We start from the raw sequence: 21,576 nt of genomic DNA, 5'->3' as shown, positions 1-21,576 counted from the left end.
GCAGGTGACCTGACAGGCTCTGAAGGAGGACAGTGAGCTGGTCCTTCGCCAGTTCCAAGCTTCCCCAAGCCTGTCAAGCCCAGGAGAAGCAGTCAGTCTCTCATGCTGGCTTCTGTGTCTCCCCCTGGTATTTATCTGAGCTTCCTAGGCTCTTTATTGAGCAAAAGAGATTAGAAGATGGATGAGAACGAGGGGGAAACTACTCCCTTAAATTCCCAATCTGTCTGGCCAAGCACAGAAACATCACATGCATTACCCTCTGTCATATTCCATAATAAAACTATCGTATAGCCCAAAACATACACCAAGGGAAATACTTAGTATACTTCCTGCCACTCCAAAAATTAAACTGAACACCACCACTGAAAACCCTGCAGATTGCTCATTTTGGCCCAAATATGTTTCACTTGCTAATTTTTACAAGTAAATTAAGCAATTCCAATAGAGTTTTGTCGATGATCATCATTATCTTTATTTTTCCTCTTGTGTGTACTGACATATTGAGCCTATTTTTCAAGAGCAGATCTGTTGAATGTTCTAGATCTAGAAACTCTCCTCCCTTTAAACATTCCCAGGTAGAAGTGCCTTGTAATTCTGCTCTGGGTGAAGCTGTACAAGGTACATTTCCTCATAAACAAAGCATTTTGAATACAATAAACTGGCTTATAAAAATGAAGTAGCTGAAGGCATTTAGAGTACTATTCCCAAAAGGGAGGTTTGGCATCCCCTAGTCTGCCTGACAGATTGTCAGAACTCAGTGTGCAAATGAGTCTGCAGAGCAAGGCCTCAGCCAGACTGGGCTTGTTTGCACTTTTGACAAACATTTCTGCCTGGACACACATGGAAGAGAGACAGTAAATGACTCCTCACTGGAGAAAAAAAAGTGAGCTAATTAAAAAATGTGTGTGTGTGTGTGTGTGTGTGCATGTGTGTGTGTGTGTATTTTAATTTATGGATTTGAAAGAGGAAAGGAGAGGGTGTGAGAGGAGGAAAGAGGGAGAGGGAGAGGGAGGGGAAGAGGGAGGGAGAAGATGTAGGGAGAGAGAGAGGGGGAGGGAGAAGGGAGGAGAGGGGGAGGGAGAGGGGGAGGAAGGGGGGAGAGGTGGGAGAGGGAGAGGAGGGGAGAGGGAGAACGAGAGGAAGGGGAGAAGGAGAAGGAGGGGGAAGAAAGGGGGGAGGGAGAAGAGGAGGGAGAAGGAGAGGGGGAGGAGAAGGAAAGGGAGGGGGAGGAGAAGGAAAGGGGGAGGGAGGGAGGGGGAAAGGGAGAGAGGGAGGAGGAGAAGGGGAAAGGGAGAGAGGGAGATAGGGGAAGGAAAGAGGGGAAGAGGGGGAAGAAGAGAGGGAGGGAGGGAGAGAGAGGAGAGAGACACATCAATTTGTGGTCTTGCTTATTTATACATTCATTGGTTGATTTTTATATGTGTCCTGATGAGGGACAGAACCAACAACCTTGGTGTATCAGGACAATAGTAGGCGCAGTGCTTTATTTAGAGTGATGGTTCTCGCCTGGCCTATGGTGGCACAGTGGATAAATATTGGCCTGGAATGCTGAGGTTACAGGTTCGAAGCCCTGGGCTTGCCTGGTCAGGGCACATATGGGAGTTGATGCTTCCTGCTCACCCCGCCCCCTCTCTCTCCTCTTTAAAATGAATAAATAAAATCTAAAAAAATAAAAATAAGAAAATAGAGTGATGGTTCTCAAACTTTTGCTTGCATCAGAACCACCTGAAAGGTTAAAACACATATCTCTATTTTAGTAAGCCTGGGACGGGACTGATAATGTGCATTTCTAACCACTTCTCAGGTGATGTCCCTGCTGGTGGGCCAGGACCCCACTTTGGGAGGTTTAGTTACCCAAGTGCTCTCCTTCTGCAGCCAACCCCATGAGGTTGCCAGGTAAATGGTGGGCTTCCTGTTTCTTCTAAGGGATCCAGGAAGCCCAGGAGGGGAAGGAACATGTCCAATCCAACCCAGTTTTGCAGGTGCCTCCTTCCAAACCTACATATGTGTGATAGCAAGGGAATTCTAACAGCCTTGGCAAGAATGAGGACTCTTGAGGGAAAAGGGCTTATATTTTTGGGTGGGGTATTTTTCATATCAAAAGCATTCCTATTTTTCTTAAAGCAGGAACCCAAAAAGGAAGTCAGACTTTCTTGGTTGATCTTAGATTAGCATTCATCATCTAAATGAAGGAAGGGATCAATAAAAGTATTTACTTATCGAATGGCTCTTATGCCAGGAGTGTTTTTCTGTACAGTAGCTTGTGAACCTTTCCCACACCCTGGAGCTTGGTATGTTATACTCATCAGAATGAGCAACACAGCTAAAAAGTGGTACTGCCACTTTTGATTTGGCTTCCTCGTTCTCTCCCTCTGTTTATCATGGATTCCTCACCTTCCTTATCAAGAAAAAAAAAGAGAGAGACTGGCTGAGGACAGGAGAGAAGAAAGAAACGGATACAGTAGTTCTCAATGCATCGGTCTGACTGCTACAGAAACGACGATTATGTTTTCCTTTGCTGCTTTCTATAAAATAACCAACACATGATAGTAAACTGATAGTAAGTGAAAAATAATGTATTTCAAATTAAGCAGTCTTCCTACAACACCATGGCCACGGCACGATGGTGTAAGGGAGCTGCAATAGATATGGCAACACCACCCATTTTCCTTTCTTCCTTCACGGGAATACCATTGTTTTACTTTGACTATCACTATACCCAGCTAAGAGCGATATTTCTGCATCTCATTAGCAGCTACGAGTGGCTATGTGAATAAATCCTGGCCAATAATATGCACGGATGTGACTTCTGAGTTGGCTCTTTTAAAGGATGCTAAGCAGTTGGCAAAGGACCTTTTGGCCCAGTCCCCCATCTTCCTGATTCCTGCCTGGAATGTAAATACAATGGCTAGAGCTGCAGCAGCCACCTTGAACCTTTAAGGAACCCTAAAAATGGAAGGTTTCGATTGTACCATAGATCTATCATACCAGCCCAGACTGCCTGTATCTGAACTTCATTTATCAATGAGAGAAATAAACTATTTCTTTATTTACAATCTTTATTAGAGGAAGCAAATGCAATTCCTAAATGATACAGCAGTGGTTCTCAAATATTAGCATACTTCATAATCATTTGAGGCCCTTACTGAACATTATTCCAATTTTCATCCTTCAGGGTCTGAAAAGGATCCCAGAATTTTGCATTTTTAATAAGCACCTCACACCACACCAGAAGAAACACTGCTTTAAAGGGAGAGCAAACATGACTCCACAAGGTTTAAAGGTAAAAAGCCCTGGGGTGTAATCTCCAATGTCTGTTGACAAATATAGAAGGTTTTACAAAAGCCCATCTTAACCCAGACACTACCTAGTGTCTTCACTTTCTCCCTCTCCTGCAGTTTGAGAAGTTTAGAACCTCAGTTAATCTACTTCAATTTAGGGAGGCAATAATTAGACCACTCCTGAGGTCTCAGAAGGCAGGTGATACAGAGAAATGAGAGATGCTGCCTGAATTTGCAGCACGTGGTGGTTTTTATGAAGAGTGCATGCACATTGCTTCCCAAATGGGGTCCTGGAGAATAATTGGGTAGCATTCCAGCTATGAGCCAGTGGCAATGGGCTGCTTTGGGGGGGGGCGTTTGCTCATTTTGCCTCTACTTGCCAGAATTTCATTCTCCAAGCAATAGGAGAATAGTGATGTTAAGTGGCATCTAAGAGGTATAATTGTACTGAGTTTGTCTCCTTTCTGTTTCTCCAGGAGACCCACATTATAATTTTAATTGGTTTACTCAGGAAGTAATTTAGGATATAACAGTCTAAAATATAATGCCTAAACAATGTCTCCATACTTAAACTCTTATAGATTAGGAGCAAAAATCAGAAGGAAAAACTCATTTGGGGTATTTTCAGAGGAGTACATCAAACTACCCCCACCCACACACACACACTTTTCTTGATCACATCTGATGTCTAATTCATCACCAAAATGTGTCAGATATAGGCTTAAAACATATCCAGATTTCAGGCATGACCCCGCCCGCAGGGTTATTGCTATGGCCGCCCTGGTTGCTGGCTTTCTCCTTTGTGTCTACACTGCTGATTCTGTATTCAGCATCAATGGCAACCCTATCTGAATATAAACCAGGTCATGTTGCTATTCTTCTTAACACCCTTGATGGCTGCCCATCCCTCCTTTGATTCAAAGCCAAATTCCTACCTATATGACCATGACCTTGCTCCTTTAAGACCTGGTTGATAAAATCATTTCCTATCATCCTCCTGTTCAGTTCTGCCAACAATGGCTTCCTTGCTATCCCCTCACCTCAGGGCCTTTGCACTACCATTCCCTTTGATGGGACCATTCTTCCCCCAGATGTTTACATGATGTCCACCTTCACAATGTCCAGTCTTTGCTCAAAGGTCACCTTATAAGAGAGGTCTTCCCTGATTAGGAAATTAGCACTCCCATCTCTTACTTTTTAGACCCGAGCTTCTCAATTTCTCAACCAGGGCTTACTGTTGACCACCAAGGCATATTTGGCAATGTTTGAAGACATTTTTGGTTGCCATGACTGAGTGTGTGTGTGTATGTGTGTATGTGCTACTGACATATAGTGGGTCAAGGCCAAGGATGCTGTTAAACCTCCTACAATGCATGGGACAGCTCCCATAGTAAAGAAAGATTTGAACCAAAATGTCAATAGTGCTTATAAATCTTTAACCTGCTTTTCTTCAAAGAACTTGCCAGATGCTGATACATAATCATCTTGTTCATTGTCTCTTTCATCTCAAATATGACCACCTGGGACTTTGTTTACCATATAGTCCCTGAGAGGGTCCTACATGTAGTATGCGCTCAACAAATATTAGTTGAGCAGATGCATGCTGTAGTCAAATCTCATCTTTAGAACTTTCTGGTTTAACAAAGGACTTAGACAGGGACATGAAGCAAGAGAATACACAAATGAGGTTTTAGGAGAAACTGGAATAAAATGCACAGTGTCCCTTTCATTCCATCAAAGCACTTGCTTTCACACCAGAGAATACCGGTGTGTGGTGGATAGAAGAAATTCTAGAGAAGGATGAATAAAATGAATAACTGCCAATGTAGTTTCTTTATGAGAAAGGGACAGAAACAACACCCACTTGTACTTGAAGCAAGAGAATTTTTTCCAAGTTGAGTCAAAATTGTTCAAACAAATTGAAGAAAATAATCACACCGAGTCTTAGGCAGGGACTGTAATTCTAAATCACGTGAGTTGTTCTGTTCCTCTGATGGCGCTCTCTACATGCTTGTTCTTTCTAAACCTCTCAGTTTATAATTTTTTAAATTTAGAATATTAAAGCTCAATGTTTAGTTAAAAAATACTTTCCAGTTAGTCTGGAGCATTATATGACAGGTGTTTATTTTATCCTGTCTTAAAGAGAAGGTCTCAGAAATGGAAGACCATGGAGTTTAAGCACTTTTCTTTTAAGCTACAGTTACATGAAGACTCCCCTACCTCAATTTTACCAAAGCACTCTGAGAAATGTCTGCACATTTGCATATATGCTCTACTAAAAATTCCTCAACAGTTGCTTACTTTTTTTTTTTATAAATAAATTTTTATTTTAATGGGGTGACATCAATAACAGTTGCTTACTTTTTTTGGTAAGGGTTTCAATATTGTTGTTGGACAAAATACACAAAGACATATGTATGAAAAAAGCAGGTGGCAGTTTGCTACAGTGGTTAAGTATTTGAACTCTGAAGTCACATTGTTTGGGTCTGAATACTGGATTAAACACTTACCATCTGTACATAGTTGGGCAAGTTACTTCATCTCTTATAGAGTCACTATCTCCATCTGTAAAATGGGGACAATAATACAGGGGTGGGCAAACACAGATTCACAGTTGTGAGTATGCAAAACACATTTTATTCTGGTAGAAGCATATAATCATAATTTGCATGTCATTTTTCATATGAACAACTGTAAACCTACCTTTGTCAACTCCTGTATTTACCTTGAAGCAATGCTATGGGGCTCAGATAATATAATGCAACTAGCACAGAGGCAGGCACACAAGGAAGGCTCCGTATGCCTTTGTTTTCAAGGAAATGCTTAAGTCATAAATACCTATGTTATGGACTGAATTGTGCCTCCTCCTCCACTGCAAATTCATAAAGCATTAGCCTCCAATGAGATTGTATTTGGAAACAGAAACTTTTAGGAGGTAATTAAAGTTAAATGAGGTTACAAAGCTGGGGTTGTTATCAGAAACGACTAAAGGACTTATAAAAAGAGGAAAGACACCAGAGGTGCGTATGCACAGTGAAGACACAGTAGAAGGTGGCTGTCTGCAAGCCAAGAAGAGTCCACACCAGAAACCAATCCTCCTGGCACTTTGATCTGGAACTTCCAGCCTTCAGAACTATGAGGAAGTAAGTTTCTGCTGTTTAAGCCACTTAGTCTGTGATAGTCTGTCTTTGCAGCTAGAGTAGACTAAAAGCAGTCTACCAAATGCAAGGAACTGCTGAGTGCTTATGGGGAAAGGATGCATATATGAATAAGAAACTATCCTTGGTTGAAGGAGGTTACATTTCAGTAGAGTGTATAAGACAAGTAGAGAAATGACTATAATGAAAAGTTAAAATAATGCAAAAGCCATTAAAGGAAGACAAAACTACTACAAAGTTAAAAAAAAAACAACCTTAAAATCCCAACAGATTAAATTCCTAAATCCATAGCATTTACCAATGTCAATGGTGTAAATAATCCCACTATGGCTGATTTCAAGCTACCAATGTGACATCATTGGTTGTGGGGCTGGGAAGAGGTGTACACTAGCATACCACCACATCACAGTTCCACTGTATGGATAGAACAGATGACATGGCCTAAGAACACAGAAGTGAACTATGGGAAAGGAACTATGGTATGATGAGTTTTGAGTATGTATTATCTTTGTTTTAAATATAATTTATTATAAGATTATATAATTAAGTTCTAAAAATTGCTGTTACAACAACTGGCTTACAAAATTCCTGAAAGCTGACCAATTGGATCATGTGATACTGTACAAGCCAGGACCAGCACAGCAGGACAGAAACTTACAGAGGTTATGTGGCAAACTCTCTTTAAAAGGTAAAAAGAATAGAAGAGCTATAAACATGTACAGGCTGCTGGCCTCCTTCTCCACAGAATTATGCCCTTTCTTTCTATATCTTTTCTTCCCTTCTTGTTTTGTTTTTAAATCCCTAGGCATAAAACAGAACTAAAAAACCTTTAAAGTCATTTATGTATTGGCTGGTTAGTTTTCTAAAGTCAAAAAAGGTGTGAATTAAAATATTATAGGTCCCCATGAAGAAGGAAAATTACAATAAACCCCCCATCTCAAACCTAAATATATACAAATCTTTTTTTTTTTTTAAGTTAGTATGTGATTGGCCAACTGTATTCTAGTAGGTGACTGGTTCTTCCTTAAAAAATGAAAAAAGATCCTCCTCTCTGGAGAGCTACTCAAACATCAATTATGTTAATATTTGCCTACAATGTAGGAGAAAGAAGGTGCATTTGATGTTGAATGTTTGAACCTTGACTATGACAAATGCTAAGTCTGCAACTTTGACCATGTTATCTAACCTTTCTGGGCTTCAATGTTGTCATCTCTAAGATGAGGGTAACAGCACTCATCACACAGGATTGTGAGGGTCAAAGGTGATGGTAGAATGAAGATACATGGTTAACTATAAAGCTGTATATGATTGTCAGGTCAGTATTATTACTGAAAATAACAACACTGGGGATTAGAATTGCACTGGGCTGCTAGTAATAACAATTTAAATGTAGTGGTCTAGAATTTATATAGCATTTTGTAAAGACTATCAAGCATCTAGTCTCTTTCTACCATTCTGTACCACTATCCTAAATGTTTGTGGCATCTATGTTCAAAAATCATAAAATGGCTGCTGGAGCTCCAGCCATTATGTTCATGTTCCAGGCAAGAAGACGGGTAAGAGCAAGGGGCAAAAGACCTATATCTCAGTTGAACCAGTGACATTTAAAGAAATTTCCTGGAAGTACTAATATCTAATTTCTATTTATAATTCCTTGGCTAGACCTAGCTCCAAGAGAAGGTGGAAAATGTAAACCTTAGTTGAGCATATTGCTGCCCTGAACAAAATCAGGTTTTGTCGGCAAGAAAGGAGGAGACCCTAATATTGGCTGAACACCTGGCAATATGTGTACCTATAAATATCTGATTTTGGAATTACTTCTTTCCTAGGTGAACTCCTTACGAGTTTCCTATATGGTATCTTCCCTGTATGTTGTTATTGTTTTTAATTTTATATTTCACATATGACTTAACTAGTCCATTTCCCCCTCTATTATTAGTAAGTACAGATTCACAATGTTAAGTAAACCCATTTTGAAGGAAGTTTAGAAAACAGCAACAGAAGAAATCCTAGAACAAATTCAACTTTCTAACTGTCCAATGTGATGGATAATGACAGATATGCTATATGATCCCAAGAAGAATTCTTTTTTAAATAGAGCTTGCTGATCACAGGACATTGTTGGAAACTCATTTTAAAATACAGGTGATCTTTGTTTGGAATCAGTTCATTTAAGGCAGCTTCATCTTTGAACATTCAAGTAACTGAAGGTGTGAACGTGTGGAAAAGTATAAAAAACCAAGGAGCTCACTTACATGTTATGAAATAAGTATTTCTGACCTCTACGGCCACTTTCAGCCCAGGTTACATGCCTGCCCCACTAGGTTTCAAATGTATGAAGGACACAATTAGAAGAATTTATTTTTCCTTGTTCTGTGAGGACAAAGATCAGTGAAGGAATTATCTTGGCTTGCAAGTTCAATGTTCGATACGGCCATAAAGCTCTAAATGTCCTACATTATGTCATTTCAGAGAAACAGACAGGAAGGAAGGTTTGGGAAGGATGAACTAGATTATGCCACAGAAACAACCATCACCAATATACTACCAGCTTTGCCCCACAGTTGCTTTTTAATTAAAAAAATTAATTTTTCTTACTGTGGTAAAACATATATAAGATTTACCGCTTCAATCATTTTAAAGTGTACAATTCAGTGGCTTTAATTACATTGAAAATATTGTGCAACCATTGCCACTCTCAATTTCCAAACTTTTTCATCACCCCAAACAGAAACTCTCTACCAATGAAGCCACAACTCCTCATTCCCCCTTCTCCCAGCCCCTGGTAACCTCTAACCCACTATTCTGTCGCTATGAACTACCCTACTCTAGGTATTTCATTGAAGTGGAATGATATAATTTTTTCCTTTAGTGTCTGGATTATTTCATTTAGCATTATGTTTTCAAGGTTCATTCAGCTTGCAGCATCTGTCCAAATTTCATTCCTTTTTAAAGCGGAATAATGTTCCACTGCATGAATATATCACACTTTGTTTATCCATTCATCTGTTTATGGACACTTGGGTTCTTTTCACCTTTTGACTATTGTAATGTTTCAGTGAATACTGGTGTACAAGTATCTGTTTGAATCTCTGCTTTCAGTTCTTGTGGGTGTATACCTAGGCGTAGAAATGCTGGGTCACAAGGTACAATAATTCTGTGTTTAACCATTTGGGGAACTGCTACACTGTTTTCCCCAGTGGTGGAATACCCATCAGCAGTGTACATGTGCGAAGGCTCTCCAATATCTTCATATCCTTGCCAATACTTGTCATTTTCCATTTAAAACATTATAGCCATCCTAGTAGGTAGGAAGTGGTATCTCGCTGTGGTTTTGATCTGTGTTTCCTTAATGACTAGTGACGTTGAGTATTTTTTTATGTATTTACTGGCCATTTGCATGTCTTCTTTGGAGAAATGCATATTCAACTCCTTTGCACATGTAAAAGTTGTGTTGATTTTTATTCTGTCATTGAGTTGTAGGGGTTCTTTATATATTAAGTACATGAAACCACATTTTATTTATTGCTCACATATCATCTCTGATATGGGTACGCAGAAACCCAGGTGATGGAGGCTCTACATCAGGGGTCCCCAAACTACGGCCCGCGGGCCACATGCGGCCCCCTGAGGCCATTTATCCAGCCCCGCTGCACTTCTGGAAGGGGCACCTCTTTCATTGGTGGTCAAAGAAAGGAGCACATTGACCATCTCATTAGCCAAAAGCAGGCCTATAGTTCCCATTGAAATACTGGTCAGTTTCTTGATTTAAATTTACTTGTTTTTTATTTTAAATATTGTATTTGTTCCCGTTTTGTTTTTTTACTTTAAAATAAGTTATGTGCAGTGTGCATAGGGATTTGTTCATAGTTTTTTTTATAGTCCGGCCCTCCAACGGTCTGAGGGACAGTGAACTGGCCCCCTGTGTAAAAAGTTTGGGGACCCCTGCTCTACATTGTTGTTTTCAGATCAGCAGACAAAAGGAAGGCACGAGCTTAACACTGATAATGAAACCCTTTTACCTGGATGCGGTATATGTGACCTCTGAGCCCATTTCATTGGTAAAAGCAAGTCACATGGCCATATATAATTTGCATGAAGTGAGAAAGTTCAATCTCTTGCCCCCTTCTTTTTTTTTTTTTTTTTGTATTTTTCCGAAGCTGGAAACGGGGAGGCAGTCAGACAGACTCCCGCATGTGCCCTACCGGGATCCACCCGGCATGCCCACCAGGGGGCGATGCTCTGCCCATCTTGGGGCGTCGCTCTGCCGCAATCAGAGCCATTCCAGAGCCTGAGGCAGAGGCCACAGAGCCATCCCCAGCGCCTGGGCCATCTTTGCTCCAATGGAGCCTCGGCTGCAGGAGGGGAAGAGAGAGACAGAGAGGAAGGAGAGGGGGAGGAGTAGAGAAGCAGATGGGTGCTTCTCCTGTGTGCCCTGGCCGGGAATCAAACCCGGGACTCCTGCACGCCAGGCCGACGCTCTACCACTGAGCCAACCAGCCAGGGCCTCTTGCCCCCTTCTTATGTCTGGGAAGAAGAGGGAGTCAATCATTTGTGAACAGCCCTGCTCCCTACCACAGCAGAGAAAGAACGGAGTGATGTGTGAGCAAGAGATGACCTTTTGGAAAGGGAAGTACAGGTAGTTCTTGTCATTCATGGTGGATAAGTTCTGTAAAGTCACAGCAAACACTTTATTAGTGACTGTTGAACCACTGCTCCTAGAGGACACACAGGAATAGGTTCCTACAGGCCTCTGATCACAATATCTTTGTCAATAAAAGAATCCATATCATTGTTTGATGTGTGTGTCTCTATTTAAGGTCACCTTATTTAATATATGATGTTGATTCATTAACATTGACTTCACAGTCAACAGCATTGTAACTCATTCTGACTGAAGATTCTCTAATACATATTTTCTCCATAAGGCATCTCAAAGGTTTCTTGCCCTTAGGGACACCAGACAGCACTTTAGTGCTAAGTGTGGGAGCCGTTTCAAAGAGTAAAATCCCCAACAAAAAGCACAAATGCAAAAATATGGTACTAAATAGATGACAAAAAGCACACCTGCTTACTGTGTGAAACAGGAAACAAAAGTATAGCCTTGTTTCGTTCATCTCAGCTGGAAGCATGCCCGTATGGAGGGGCTGTTCACACAAAGCTTTTGCCCCTCTGTGCCTTTCTGGAAGTGACCGTGTAAGTGCTGTGACTGTTGATAGGGGGGAGGTTACAAACAAATTTTAACAGGTGCATTTGCTGATACTTGAATATATGAACAATGAGGGTTGACTGGATGACAATGTATTGACCTGCACAGAAGTAAGAGGCAGAGGCAGGGGCGTCTCAAAGCTCATGCTCATCCCACTTCACCCCACTGAACCAGGATTACTCTGTCTTGAGCATGCAATGAATCACAGTTTATTCTTTGAGCTTGTGATTCCTGTTAAAGCCTTGAATAATAAACAGGCTGGACTGGCCATTAATCATGAAAGCCAAATGGACAAGGTAGAATTCCAAAGAAGGTAAAAATCAACCACCTTATATGGAAGCGTGTGTGCTGTGAAGGTTCTGTGCATACATTATGTAGCAAAGGTCATGTACACTGACTCGGGCTTGACAAATTCATTTTCTTGAAGGTCTAAGCAAGAGAAGTTAATGTGCTCAAGTTCACCCCCGCAAAAAACAATGTGGTCTTTGGAGCAATTGCTTCAACACCTGACATTATGTTTTTAAATGTTATTATTTTATTCTATTTCATGTATTTATTTTGTGGTTAAATACATATAACATAAATTGCCACTTGAACCATTTTTAAATGGTATTAAGTACATTGTTGAGCAACCATCACCACCATCCACCTGCAGGACATTCTCATCTTCCCACAGTAAAACTCCATACCTATTAAACACTCACTCCTTACACCCCTCCTCCTGGCAGCCACCATTGTCTTTCTGTCTCAATGAATTTGACTAGTGGAGAGTGGACTTTTATTAACATGTTGGGACCAAATGTTCTGTGTTAACGCTCTTCTGAGATTACGGTGAAAATCAGTGGGGGAAAAATGAATCAGACAATATACCTACACTTACATTTAAGTTATTTTCTAAGCAACTTTCCTAAGACAATCAGGGAGTGCAGAGGAGACTCTGGCCCCAACCCCTGGACTTTGTAACAAACGGGGGGGAGGCCTGGGGACTCAGGGTTCTGAGCCTGCTTCCACTGAGTAGACCAGTGCAATCAATCCTCCCTGCCGAGGTCATTGCTCCTGCATTGGGGGGGGGGGGGCCTGGGGACTCAGGGTTCTGAGCCTGCTTCCACTGAGTAGACCAGTGCAATCAATCCTCCCTGCCGAGGTCATTGCTCCTGCATTGGGGGGGGGGGGGCCTGGGGACTCAGGGTTCTGAGCCTGCTTCCACTGAGTAGACCAGTGCAATCAATCCTCCCTGCCGAGGTCATTGCTCCTGCATTGGGGGGGGGGCCTGGGGACTCAGGGTTCTGAGCCTGCTTCCACTGAGTAGACCAGTGCAATCAATCCTCCCTGCCGAGGTCATTGCTCCTGCATTGGGGGGGGGGGGGCTGGGGACTCAGGGTTCTGAGCCTGCTTCCACTGAGTAGACCAGTGCAATCAATCCTCCCTGCCGAGGTCATTGCTCCTGCATTGGGGGGGGGGGGGGCTGGGGACTCAGGGTTCTGAGCCTGCTTCCACTGAGTAGACCAGTGCAATCAATCCTCCCTGCCGAGGTCATTTCTCTGCATTTTCAGCCTCAGGGCATTAACTCAACATTTTACAGATCACAGAATTCCCATTATGTAGCACCTCTTCCTAGCTCATGACAGAGTCATCTGATTGCTTTTGAAGTGGCCTGAGAAGTGACCAAATGCATTAGTGGATAATTGCTGGAGAAGAGAACTCAGTATCAACTGGACTCAGACCCAAGTAGGCAGATCTGGGCAGGCACTCTGCAGCATCCTGACATTTCTGACATCTAGTTCAAACAGTGCTTATCCTCACGCTATCACAGTCTAATTCCAAAACCAGCAGATATCGTTACATGCTTAGACAAGGACACTGCTCAGTGCAGTGGCAGCCTGTAGGCTTGGTGTTCTGGGACCCGGGTCACACTTCCCTTTGTTGCCAATGGCATTCCTTAGCCTTCTTTCACTTACTCTATCGAAACCCCCTCTAAACCTCTTTAGGAAATACGCAGGAAATAGAAGAAAAGAAAAAAAGTCCTAATTTTACTCATATATTTTTATAATACTATAAAAATGGGGCATTTCAGGATCAGTTCTTATCCATGTTAAATGAAGTAAGCAAAGATGTGAAACAAAGACATGAAATGATCCGAAAATTATTAGTATTGATATGATTTTGTTTTAAAGAGAAACCATCCAAACTTATTCTTTACTTGGGCCAGAAAACGTCTAAATTCAAAGTCAGGTAAAGGGGCTCTGAATTATACTGAGGTGCAGGCTATGCAAGATGGGAAGAAAAATCTTTCATAAGTAATCTAAGAAATGACACTAAAATGTACATCACATCAGGTCCCTGCTATATTTAGAAGAAAAAGAGAAACATCAAAATAACTGGATGTTTGTTAAAACTGAATGAACGAGGGAAGAAAGGCATTAGGTATAGCAGTGTGGGGCCCTGAGGCTGGAGGAAGCTGAGCTATTTGAAGAGGAACAAGGGATGCAGTGTGGCTGGCAGTGAAGAACTTCAGGCTACCCACCGCAAGAATGAAAGTGTGTTCCACAGCTTAACAAGGAAAGGAAAATGAAGGGAAAGGGGAAAACCTCACTAAAAAACAGTAGTCAAGAAAATAGAACAGGGCAGAAGAGAAAAGACGGAAAATAAAAAACAGAAAAAACTGATAGTATTAATTATCTAAGTTATCAAAGTAAAAAAATATATATATTAACTCATCAATTAAAAGCTAGATGATCAGTTTGGATTTAAAAGAAAAACGCTATCACATGCTGCTTACTTAAATCTATAAGAAAAGGTTGAAATGAAAGAATAGAAAAATACAATCTTGCAGTTACCAAAAGAAAGCTAATGTGCAATGCTAATATTGCACAAACCAGAATTTAAATAAATACAATTAGAAGAGATAAACAAGGATGCCATAATTGATTAATAAATTTTGTCATTTCAAAATTATTGATATAAATTATTTTGTAATAGCCACCAGTTCACTACTTAATAATATTCCTAAAAAATATTAATGCAGCTGCTCATAAACTTTTCAAGAACCATAAAAGATTTCCATGTTAAGTTAAATGCAAAGAAAAGGGGAGGGTGTTGAAAAATAATGAAAGGTTCAAAAATATCATGTGCCTGACCAGGCGGTGGTGCAGCGAATAGAGTGTTGGACTGTGATGCAGAGGACCCTGGTTCGAAACCCAGAGGTCACTGGCTTGAGCACAGGCTCACCAGCTTGAGCAAGGGGTCACTTGCTCTGCTGGAGCCCTCCGGTCAAGGCACATATAAGAAAGTAATCAATGAACAACTATGGAGCCACAACAAAGAATTGATGCTTCTCATCTCTCTCTCTCTTCCTGTCTGTCCCTCTCTCTGTTTTTCTGTCTCTGTCACACACAAACACAAAATCATGTAATCATAAACTTGAAGACATCTAAAAATAAAGCCTCAAAATTTATAAAGCAAAAACAGAAATAGAAGGAGAAACAAATATATTAACAGAATCAGAGATTTTAAGATGCCTCTCTCAGGTATTGAACGATCAAAAAGACAAAAATTATGAAGGTTATAGAGTATGTTAAAAGTAATTATTGTTCTCTAATTATTAATTCTATCACCTTTTTTTCTTACAATTTAGAAACATTATCTTGTTTATTCTTCCTGTAGACAGACAAGAAAAGATTTCATGCCCTTATTTTCCAAATAGGGAACAGAAGCTAGAAAGTGCAATGACTGTCTAAAACTGAACTTTTCTGATTCATAACTCTATCTTGATATGAAAGCCTCCTTTCTGTGTATTCTCCTGATCTAGTCCTTGAGCACTTTCCTCAGATGTTGCAAGGGGAATAGCAGTGAAGTAAATGAACTCTTGTTTCCTAACTGCTGGCTCTATGTGACAGTGTTCAAGTCATACTTCCTCTGAGATTGTTTTCTTAAATATCAAATACAAGGTTTAGGTTCAATAATTTCTACAGTCTTGTATCTATACATCTTCCCTCCTTTCAAGTCTCTGAACAAGAGCTTCAGACTGAAATCTCAGCTTGGTTTCCCCAGATGGACCTTTCCAAGAAAAGTATTTCTACACCTATTAGCTTTCCAGTCAGTAATTATACCTAATGTTTCTTGACATGCCAGGCACTATATATCATTGCCGCATAAGGCAGGAACCACTACATTGCTATCGTCATGTTATAAAAGAGAAAGAATGACCTTATCCAGGTGAAACAACTTGCTCCAATCATAACTACAGTCAGAGTAGCAAAGCTGGATCAGGTCCCCCAGTGGCTGACAACACAGCCAAGGCTTTTAATCACCATGCTTTGGGATGACCACTGACCATACTTCAGCACAGCTGTTTCTCATGTTAAATTCACCCTCTCAATGGATTCTTGATTATCCACCCAGCAGTAGAGTCCAAGAGAGGATGGATGCTTCAAAACCATGCACCATCTCATCTCAAATTTATTCAGAGTTTAACTTGACCCTCTCATTCAAACAACAGGAACACAATTGCCAAGTGGCTGGCAAAATAAGTTGGTTCACATTTCAATTCCTTTCCCTGCTGTCCCTCTGTCAAAGGCTAGGATGCTTGTAATGATTTGCAAAACGATGGAGCACAAAAAAGGACCCGGTGTTCAGAATCTGGATCTCTGCCACTGGAGAAATCATAACCGGCCTCCTCCTCACACCAATCACTCGATGCCAGTGAGGGTGGGGGCGCCACCTTTCCCCAGCACCCTTTGTCAAGAGTCAGAAAGGAGGTTTCCTGGAACCCCTGGATTGCAGGGAAGTAAGAAATGAAAAGTCAGCATTGAGCTGGGCTAATTAATGTTTACAGATCCTCCTTGGTAGCTGCTCCATTTTTTGTTACCTTTGTGAAAATTAGAAAGAGACTTCCTCCCAACTACAACTTAGAAAAAGCAAGCAACCAGGTAAGCTCTAATGTGCCTTGTGGTGAAATATACTCTGGGAGGCATCAGAGCCCAGGTAGAAGTCAGCCTCCAATCAGCTCCTTAACCAGGCACTTTTGTGCAAACTATATAACTATATGTGGCAGCCCTGATCCCTCCCGAGCTGAGAGCTTATGAATTTATCTTTTCGGCTCAGGAAATGCAGGTTCAGGAATTGCTTGAAGAATTAGCTTCCCTCTGCAAGATCTGATCATTGAGTCTTAATAAGTCTTTAATTGCCATAGCAGTAACAACTACCATCACTATTTATTGAGTGCCAACAACACGTTAGGCATATCTTAGGGAATGAACAGAGATGATGAAAGAAGCCAGTCTGTGGAAATGGTTTTTCAGTGCCATCCATCTGGAGGTTGATGAGTTTTTGTCTCAAATCTCCTTTTTCTTATGCATAATTAGTACTGAGCAATTCTTTCTTTCTTTTTTTTTTATTTTTTTTATTTTTTTTATTTTTCTGAAGCTGGAAACAGGGAGAGACAGTCAGACAGACTCCCGCATGCGCCCGACCGGGATCCACCCGGCCCGCCCACCAGGGGCGGTGCTCTGCCCCCCAGGGGGGGATGCTCTGCCCATCCTGGGCGTCGCCATATTGCGACCAGAGCCACTCTAGCGCCTGAGGCAGAGGCCACAGAGCCATGCCCAGCGCCCGGGCTTGGAGCCTTGGCTGCGGGAGGGGAAGAGAGAGACAGAGAGGAAAGCGCGGCAGAGGGGTGGAAAAGCAAATGGGCGCTTCTCCTGTGTGCCCTGGCCGGGAATCGAACCCGGGTCCTCCGCACGCTAGGCCAACGCTCTACCGCTGAGCCAACCGGCCAGGGCGAGCAATTCTTTCTAACAGAGCTTCTTGGCCAAAGGCTCAGTTACTTCCCAAGACAACCATGGAACTTTAGAAAGACTCCATCATTGACATGAGAGAGGATGCCTGCCTTTCTGTTTGCTAAAGAGCAACTTCATTTGATCAATCAATCAATCAATCAGTCATTCATTCCATTATTTTATTGAGGTATGTAAAATATAATAAACCGCATATGTTCAAAGTATACACTTTGATAACTTTTGACATATACAGTACTCACAAATCCATCAGCATAATCAAGACAAGTGAAAATACATGTTACCTTCAAAAGTTCCCTCTGCCCTCTTCAAATTCCCCTCCCATTTCACCTCCACACCACATTCTCCCCTACCCAAGTAATCATCTGCTTTCTGTTACTACAATTATTTAAATTTTCTGGCATTCCATATAAACAGAATCCTATAGCACACACTTTTCTTCACCTTGTTTCTTTCATTCTTAATGATTTTAAGATTCATTCATGTTGCAAATAGCAAGAGTTTATTCCTTTTTATTACACAGTAGTATTCTACTATATGGATATAACAATTTGTTTATCCACTCATCTGCTGATGGACATTTGGGTTGTTTCTGGCTATTTAAAAGAAAGCTAAAAGCTGCCATTTTAAAATCCCTATGCTTAAGGTATTGCTTTATTTAATCCTAACAACCACACTCATGAAGGTGAATTAACTTAGCCAATTTGAACACAGAGCTAGTTAGTGTCAATCCTTGCACTCTTGACCACTACAAGCTCAGAAGGATAAGTACTTAGAAGCTATGGGAGGCTGGCACAAAGCATGAAGTCTGTTTGGGTCTTCCATAATGAGCGACTTTCTACAGTTGCCTATGAACTTCTCCATGCCACACAAAGCACAATGCAAAGATAGGGCTGGGAAGCTCCAGTTTTGCAATGAACTGGGAGAACAGCCACATGAAAATCACATGTACAGTAAGGGCACTTAATAAACAACTGTGGAATGAATAAACGGTTGAATGCACAAGTGAATGAATGAACTGATGGGTAAATAGACAGATGGAGGAAGTTAAGTATTAGTTGACTTGATGGTAGATTCATCCAACCATCTCATGAAACTACTCAAAATAGCTCATGAGTCACCAGGCAGAGGAGAACATCTTGATAGTAAATCAGCTCTCACACTGGCCCATGGTGTAGGCTGCTTGGTCAGCAGAAAAGATGTGCAGCTGGGAACTCATGTAGGAAGACCAAGTCCAGAGGCCCACTCCCAATCTCAAGGTTCCCAGAACACATTTACTGTAAAGGTTGAAGCCATCTGTCTTAAAAGCTGGGAACTCCAATGGCAGGTCTCCTTTCCTGCATTTGCAAATGAGCCTTGGCTTCTCTGGGCCTCATGCTCTGCATGTGAACCTTAACAAGACTCTGCTGGTGGAATCTGGCCACGCTGCTGCTGACTTCATCTGGCAGAGGCCCTCAAGCCTGAACCCAGGTTCTCGTCCATCTCTGACAGCTCTGTTGAAAACAAGTTCATTAACAGGCAGTTTTACTGAATGCTGTGCACACAGACATACTTCCCATCACTATTCAATGACTCACTGCATTTCTGGAGCCAAGATAAACAGCATCGTTCATGAGACTGGTTTCCCGGAACTGTTCAGGAGATTGTTTTGGGGTCTCCTATCTCCTTCTTACTTTCCTTCCCTATTCATCTCTGATACTGCACTGAAAACACTGAGGTGAGTGACAGTGAAGGCTGACACAGGAGATGCAGCTGAGAAGAAATTAAATCCAATCCAGGTAAAGAAGCATGCTTCTCACTGCAGCCATGAAATTCCATTTGGAGCTCAGCATGAGCTGATGGAATAATGAAAGACGATGACACTGCAAATGGCTGGTGAGTCTAATAACGATTTTTGTTCAGTTTTTAAAGGGGCTATAAGATTATGCATTCCCCTCTGGAACCAGACCACCCAGCAGGCCTAGAGAGATGAACTACTTTATCATTCTATCCCTTCCCCCACATCCGCCAGCTTCTGTCCTTCTTGATATAAATAGCTTCTCTCATAAAAAGAGCAAATTGTCAACTTTCTGAAAGTGAACGGCAAAACTGGGTGCCTGGCACCATGGCTCCAGCCCAGTGGTGAGTCACAGCTACAGAATTCATAGACCCAAAGCAGCTTCTGGGTTAACAGGCCAAGGAGTGAGCCAAGCAGGACCGGTGAGAGGATTTTAAGTGCATTTTGAATTCTTTTAACTAATAGCCTTGTAGTCAGGCCACATTCAGGGGACGTTAGTCAGGGGCAAGATGCCGAGAATGGAAGGGCATAGCTCATCTTCTTACTTCCCATGGCAAACCTGCTTCAGTGTCTTGATGACACACAATGGTGGTGATGATGACAGTAGTTACCATTGAAGAGGACCTATTCTGTGTCAGCATCTCTTAGACTCTTTATAGGAGTAGTTCATTTTTCTTACAGCTCCTTTAGCCATGTGCCGTTTCATTTACAGGGCAGCCAAGGTTCCAGGGCTAGAAGTGGATGAGCCAAGATTTGGCCCCATGTGTTTCCAACACTGTGCTTTTTCCATTGCCCAACAGCAGTGTTCAGCTGCAGAAACACCTGGAGGTCCTGATGAAACAGACTGCTGGGCCCACCTCCATGGTTCAGGTTCTGGAGCTTTGGGCCATGGCCTGAGTAGCTTTATTTTTAACAAATTCCCAGGTGATACTTGCACTGCTGGTGCTAATGCACTCTGAAAACCATGGACTGGGCTGACTGCATCTGCAGAATTTAATCATCATTCCATGTACTGCTCAGCTCAAATATCACCTCTCCAGAGAGGCTTGTTCCTTTTCAAGTAGATTCTCTAAATCGGGGGCCAGCAAACTACAGCCTATGTATCAAATCAGTCCCACTGCCTGTTTTTGGAAACAAAGTTTTATTGTCACATAGCCGTGCTCATTCATTTACATATTGCCTATGCCTTTGTACTATAACATCAATGAGAGACTGTTATGTCCCACAAAGCCTAAAATATTGACCATCTGGCTCTTTACAGGAAATGTTTGATCACGCTGGCTCTACTCAACCGCCATTTTCACTGCTATCCCAGCACACCTCTCTCTTTCTGAGTGTCTTGTTCATGCAATTGTTCATTTGACTGTGCCCTGCACTAGACTGTCAGCTCCACAAGGGCAGGGATACTGGTTTGCTGGTTCAAAGGTGTCCCTGCAAAAGTGCCTGCCATCTAGGTGGCACTCCATGAACATCTGGTGAAGGGATAAACACCAGCTACTTGTCACTGTGCCAGGGACAGGAGGGCCATGGAAAGAAGTTGCGGAAATGTAGTTGACCGTGTGGGATCCCTGCCAGGAGAGGAGCCAGAGATAAACAGAGGTGTTGATGGGTAAAGAAACCTTTGAAAGTACGGCCTTGCTGCTTCCTGCAGTGATGGGGAAACTGGAGATGGGGAAAGAGGAAGGCCTTAGTCATCAAGGTCAACCTGAGATTAGGAGAACGTTCCTTCCCTAAGAATGAAAGAGCCTTGTGTGAAGTGTGCTGCACCCTTCGCTGACACACATGCTCAGTCAGCTTCCTTAGATCTGATATCTTGGGTGGATCCCTATGAAGAGGGGAGAGGAGGAAGGGCCTGAGGGGGCACTGGCTGGAGCAGACCTCTCACCAGCTGTGGCACCCTGGTCAAGTTCCTCCCTGAGCTGCAAGGTATTCATGGGAAAAGTGGGGGTTTTTGAAGGATTAAATCTGATTGTTTACTTGTGTAATATTTGCTTAATGAATGAGTAATATGCATCAGATATTATTTTAGGCACTGAGCGATTGTGACGAACAAGACAATGTATGTCTGCCTCCAACAGGCTCACATTGTAGAAGGCAGGGCACATGACAAACGGCAGACACAAACATACAGAGATTATCTGCTGTGCACTGGGCCTATGGATTCCTTGTTATCTTTTTAGCCTCTATATGAGGACCCTCTATTGCCTTATTTCCACAGGTGGGAAAAAACATCCAGGTGGTGGATGATGGGGCTCCTCTGATTTCGCAGTGATAAGCATGGCCTTGGGACGTCTCAGCCCTGAGATCCACGGATGCTTTGGCAAAAATTGGACACCGCATGGGCTCCATTCATTTC

General features: G+C 42.0%; 1 protein-coding gene across 6 annotated transcripts in view; it reads right to left on the bottom strand.

The window, feature by feature from the left end:
* The window catches only part of PRICKLE2 (prickle planar cell polarity protein 2), a 418,427-nt gene that overhangs the window by 62,484 nt on the left and 334,367 nt on the right, over positions 1 to 21,576 (bottom strand). The window contains exon 2 of one of the 6 annotated variants that reach the window (XM_066244424.1): positions 5,792 to 5,846. The exons of the other annotated variants lie outside the window; for them this stretch is intronic. Within the exon in view, the coding sequence (XP_066100521.1) occupies positions 5,792 to 5,794 (3 nt within the window). The 5' untranslated portion in view covers positions 5,795 to 5,846. The remainder of the gene's footprint in view (positions 1 to 5,791; positions 5,847 to 21,576) is intronic. 6 annotated transcript variants of the gene reach the window in all.

Source organism: Saccopteryx bilineata, chromosome 10 (assembly GCF_036850765.1).
Source record: "Saccopteryx bilineata isolate mSacBil1 chromosome 10, mSacBil1_pri_phased_curated, whole genome shotgun sequence".
NCBI lineage: Eukaryota > Metazoa > Chordata > Mammalia > Chiroptera > Emballonuridae > Saccopteryx > Saccopteryx bilineata.
Note: the sequence above shows the minus strand (reverse complement) of the source record. Positions and strands in the feature narration are given on the sequence as shown.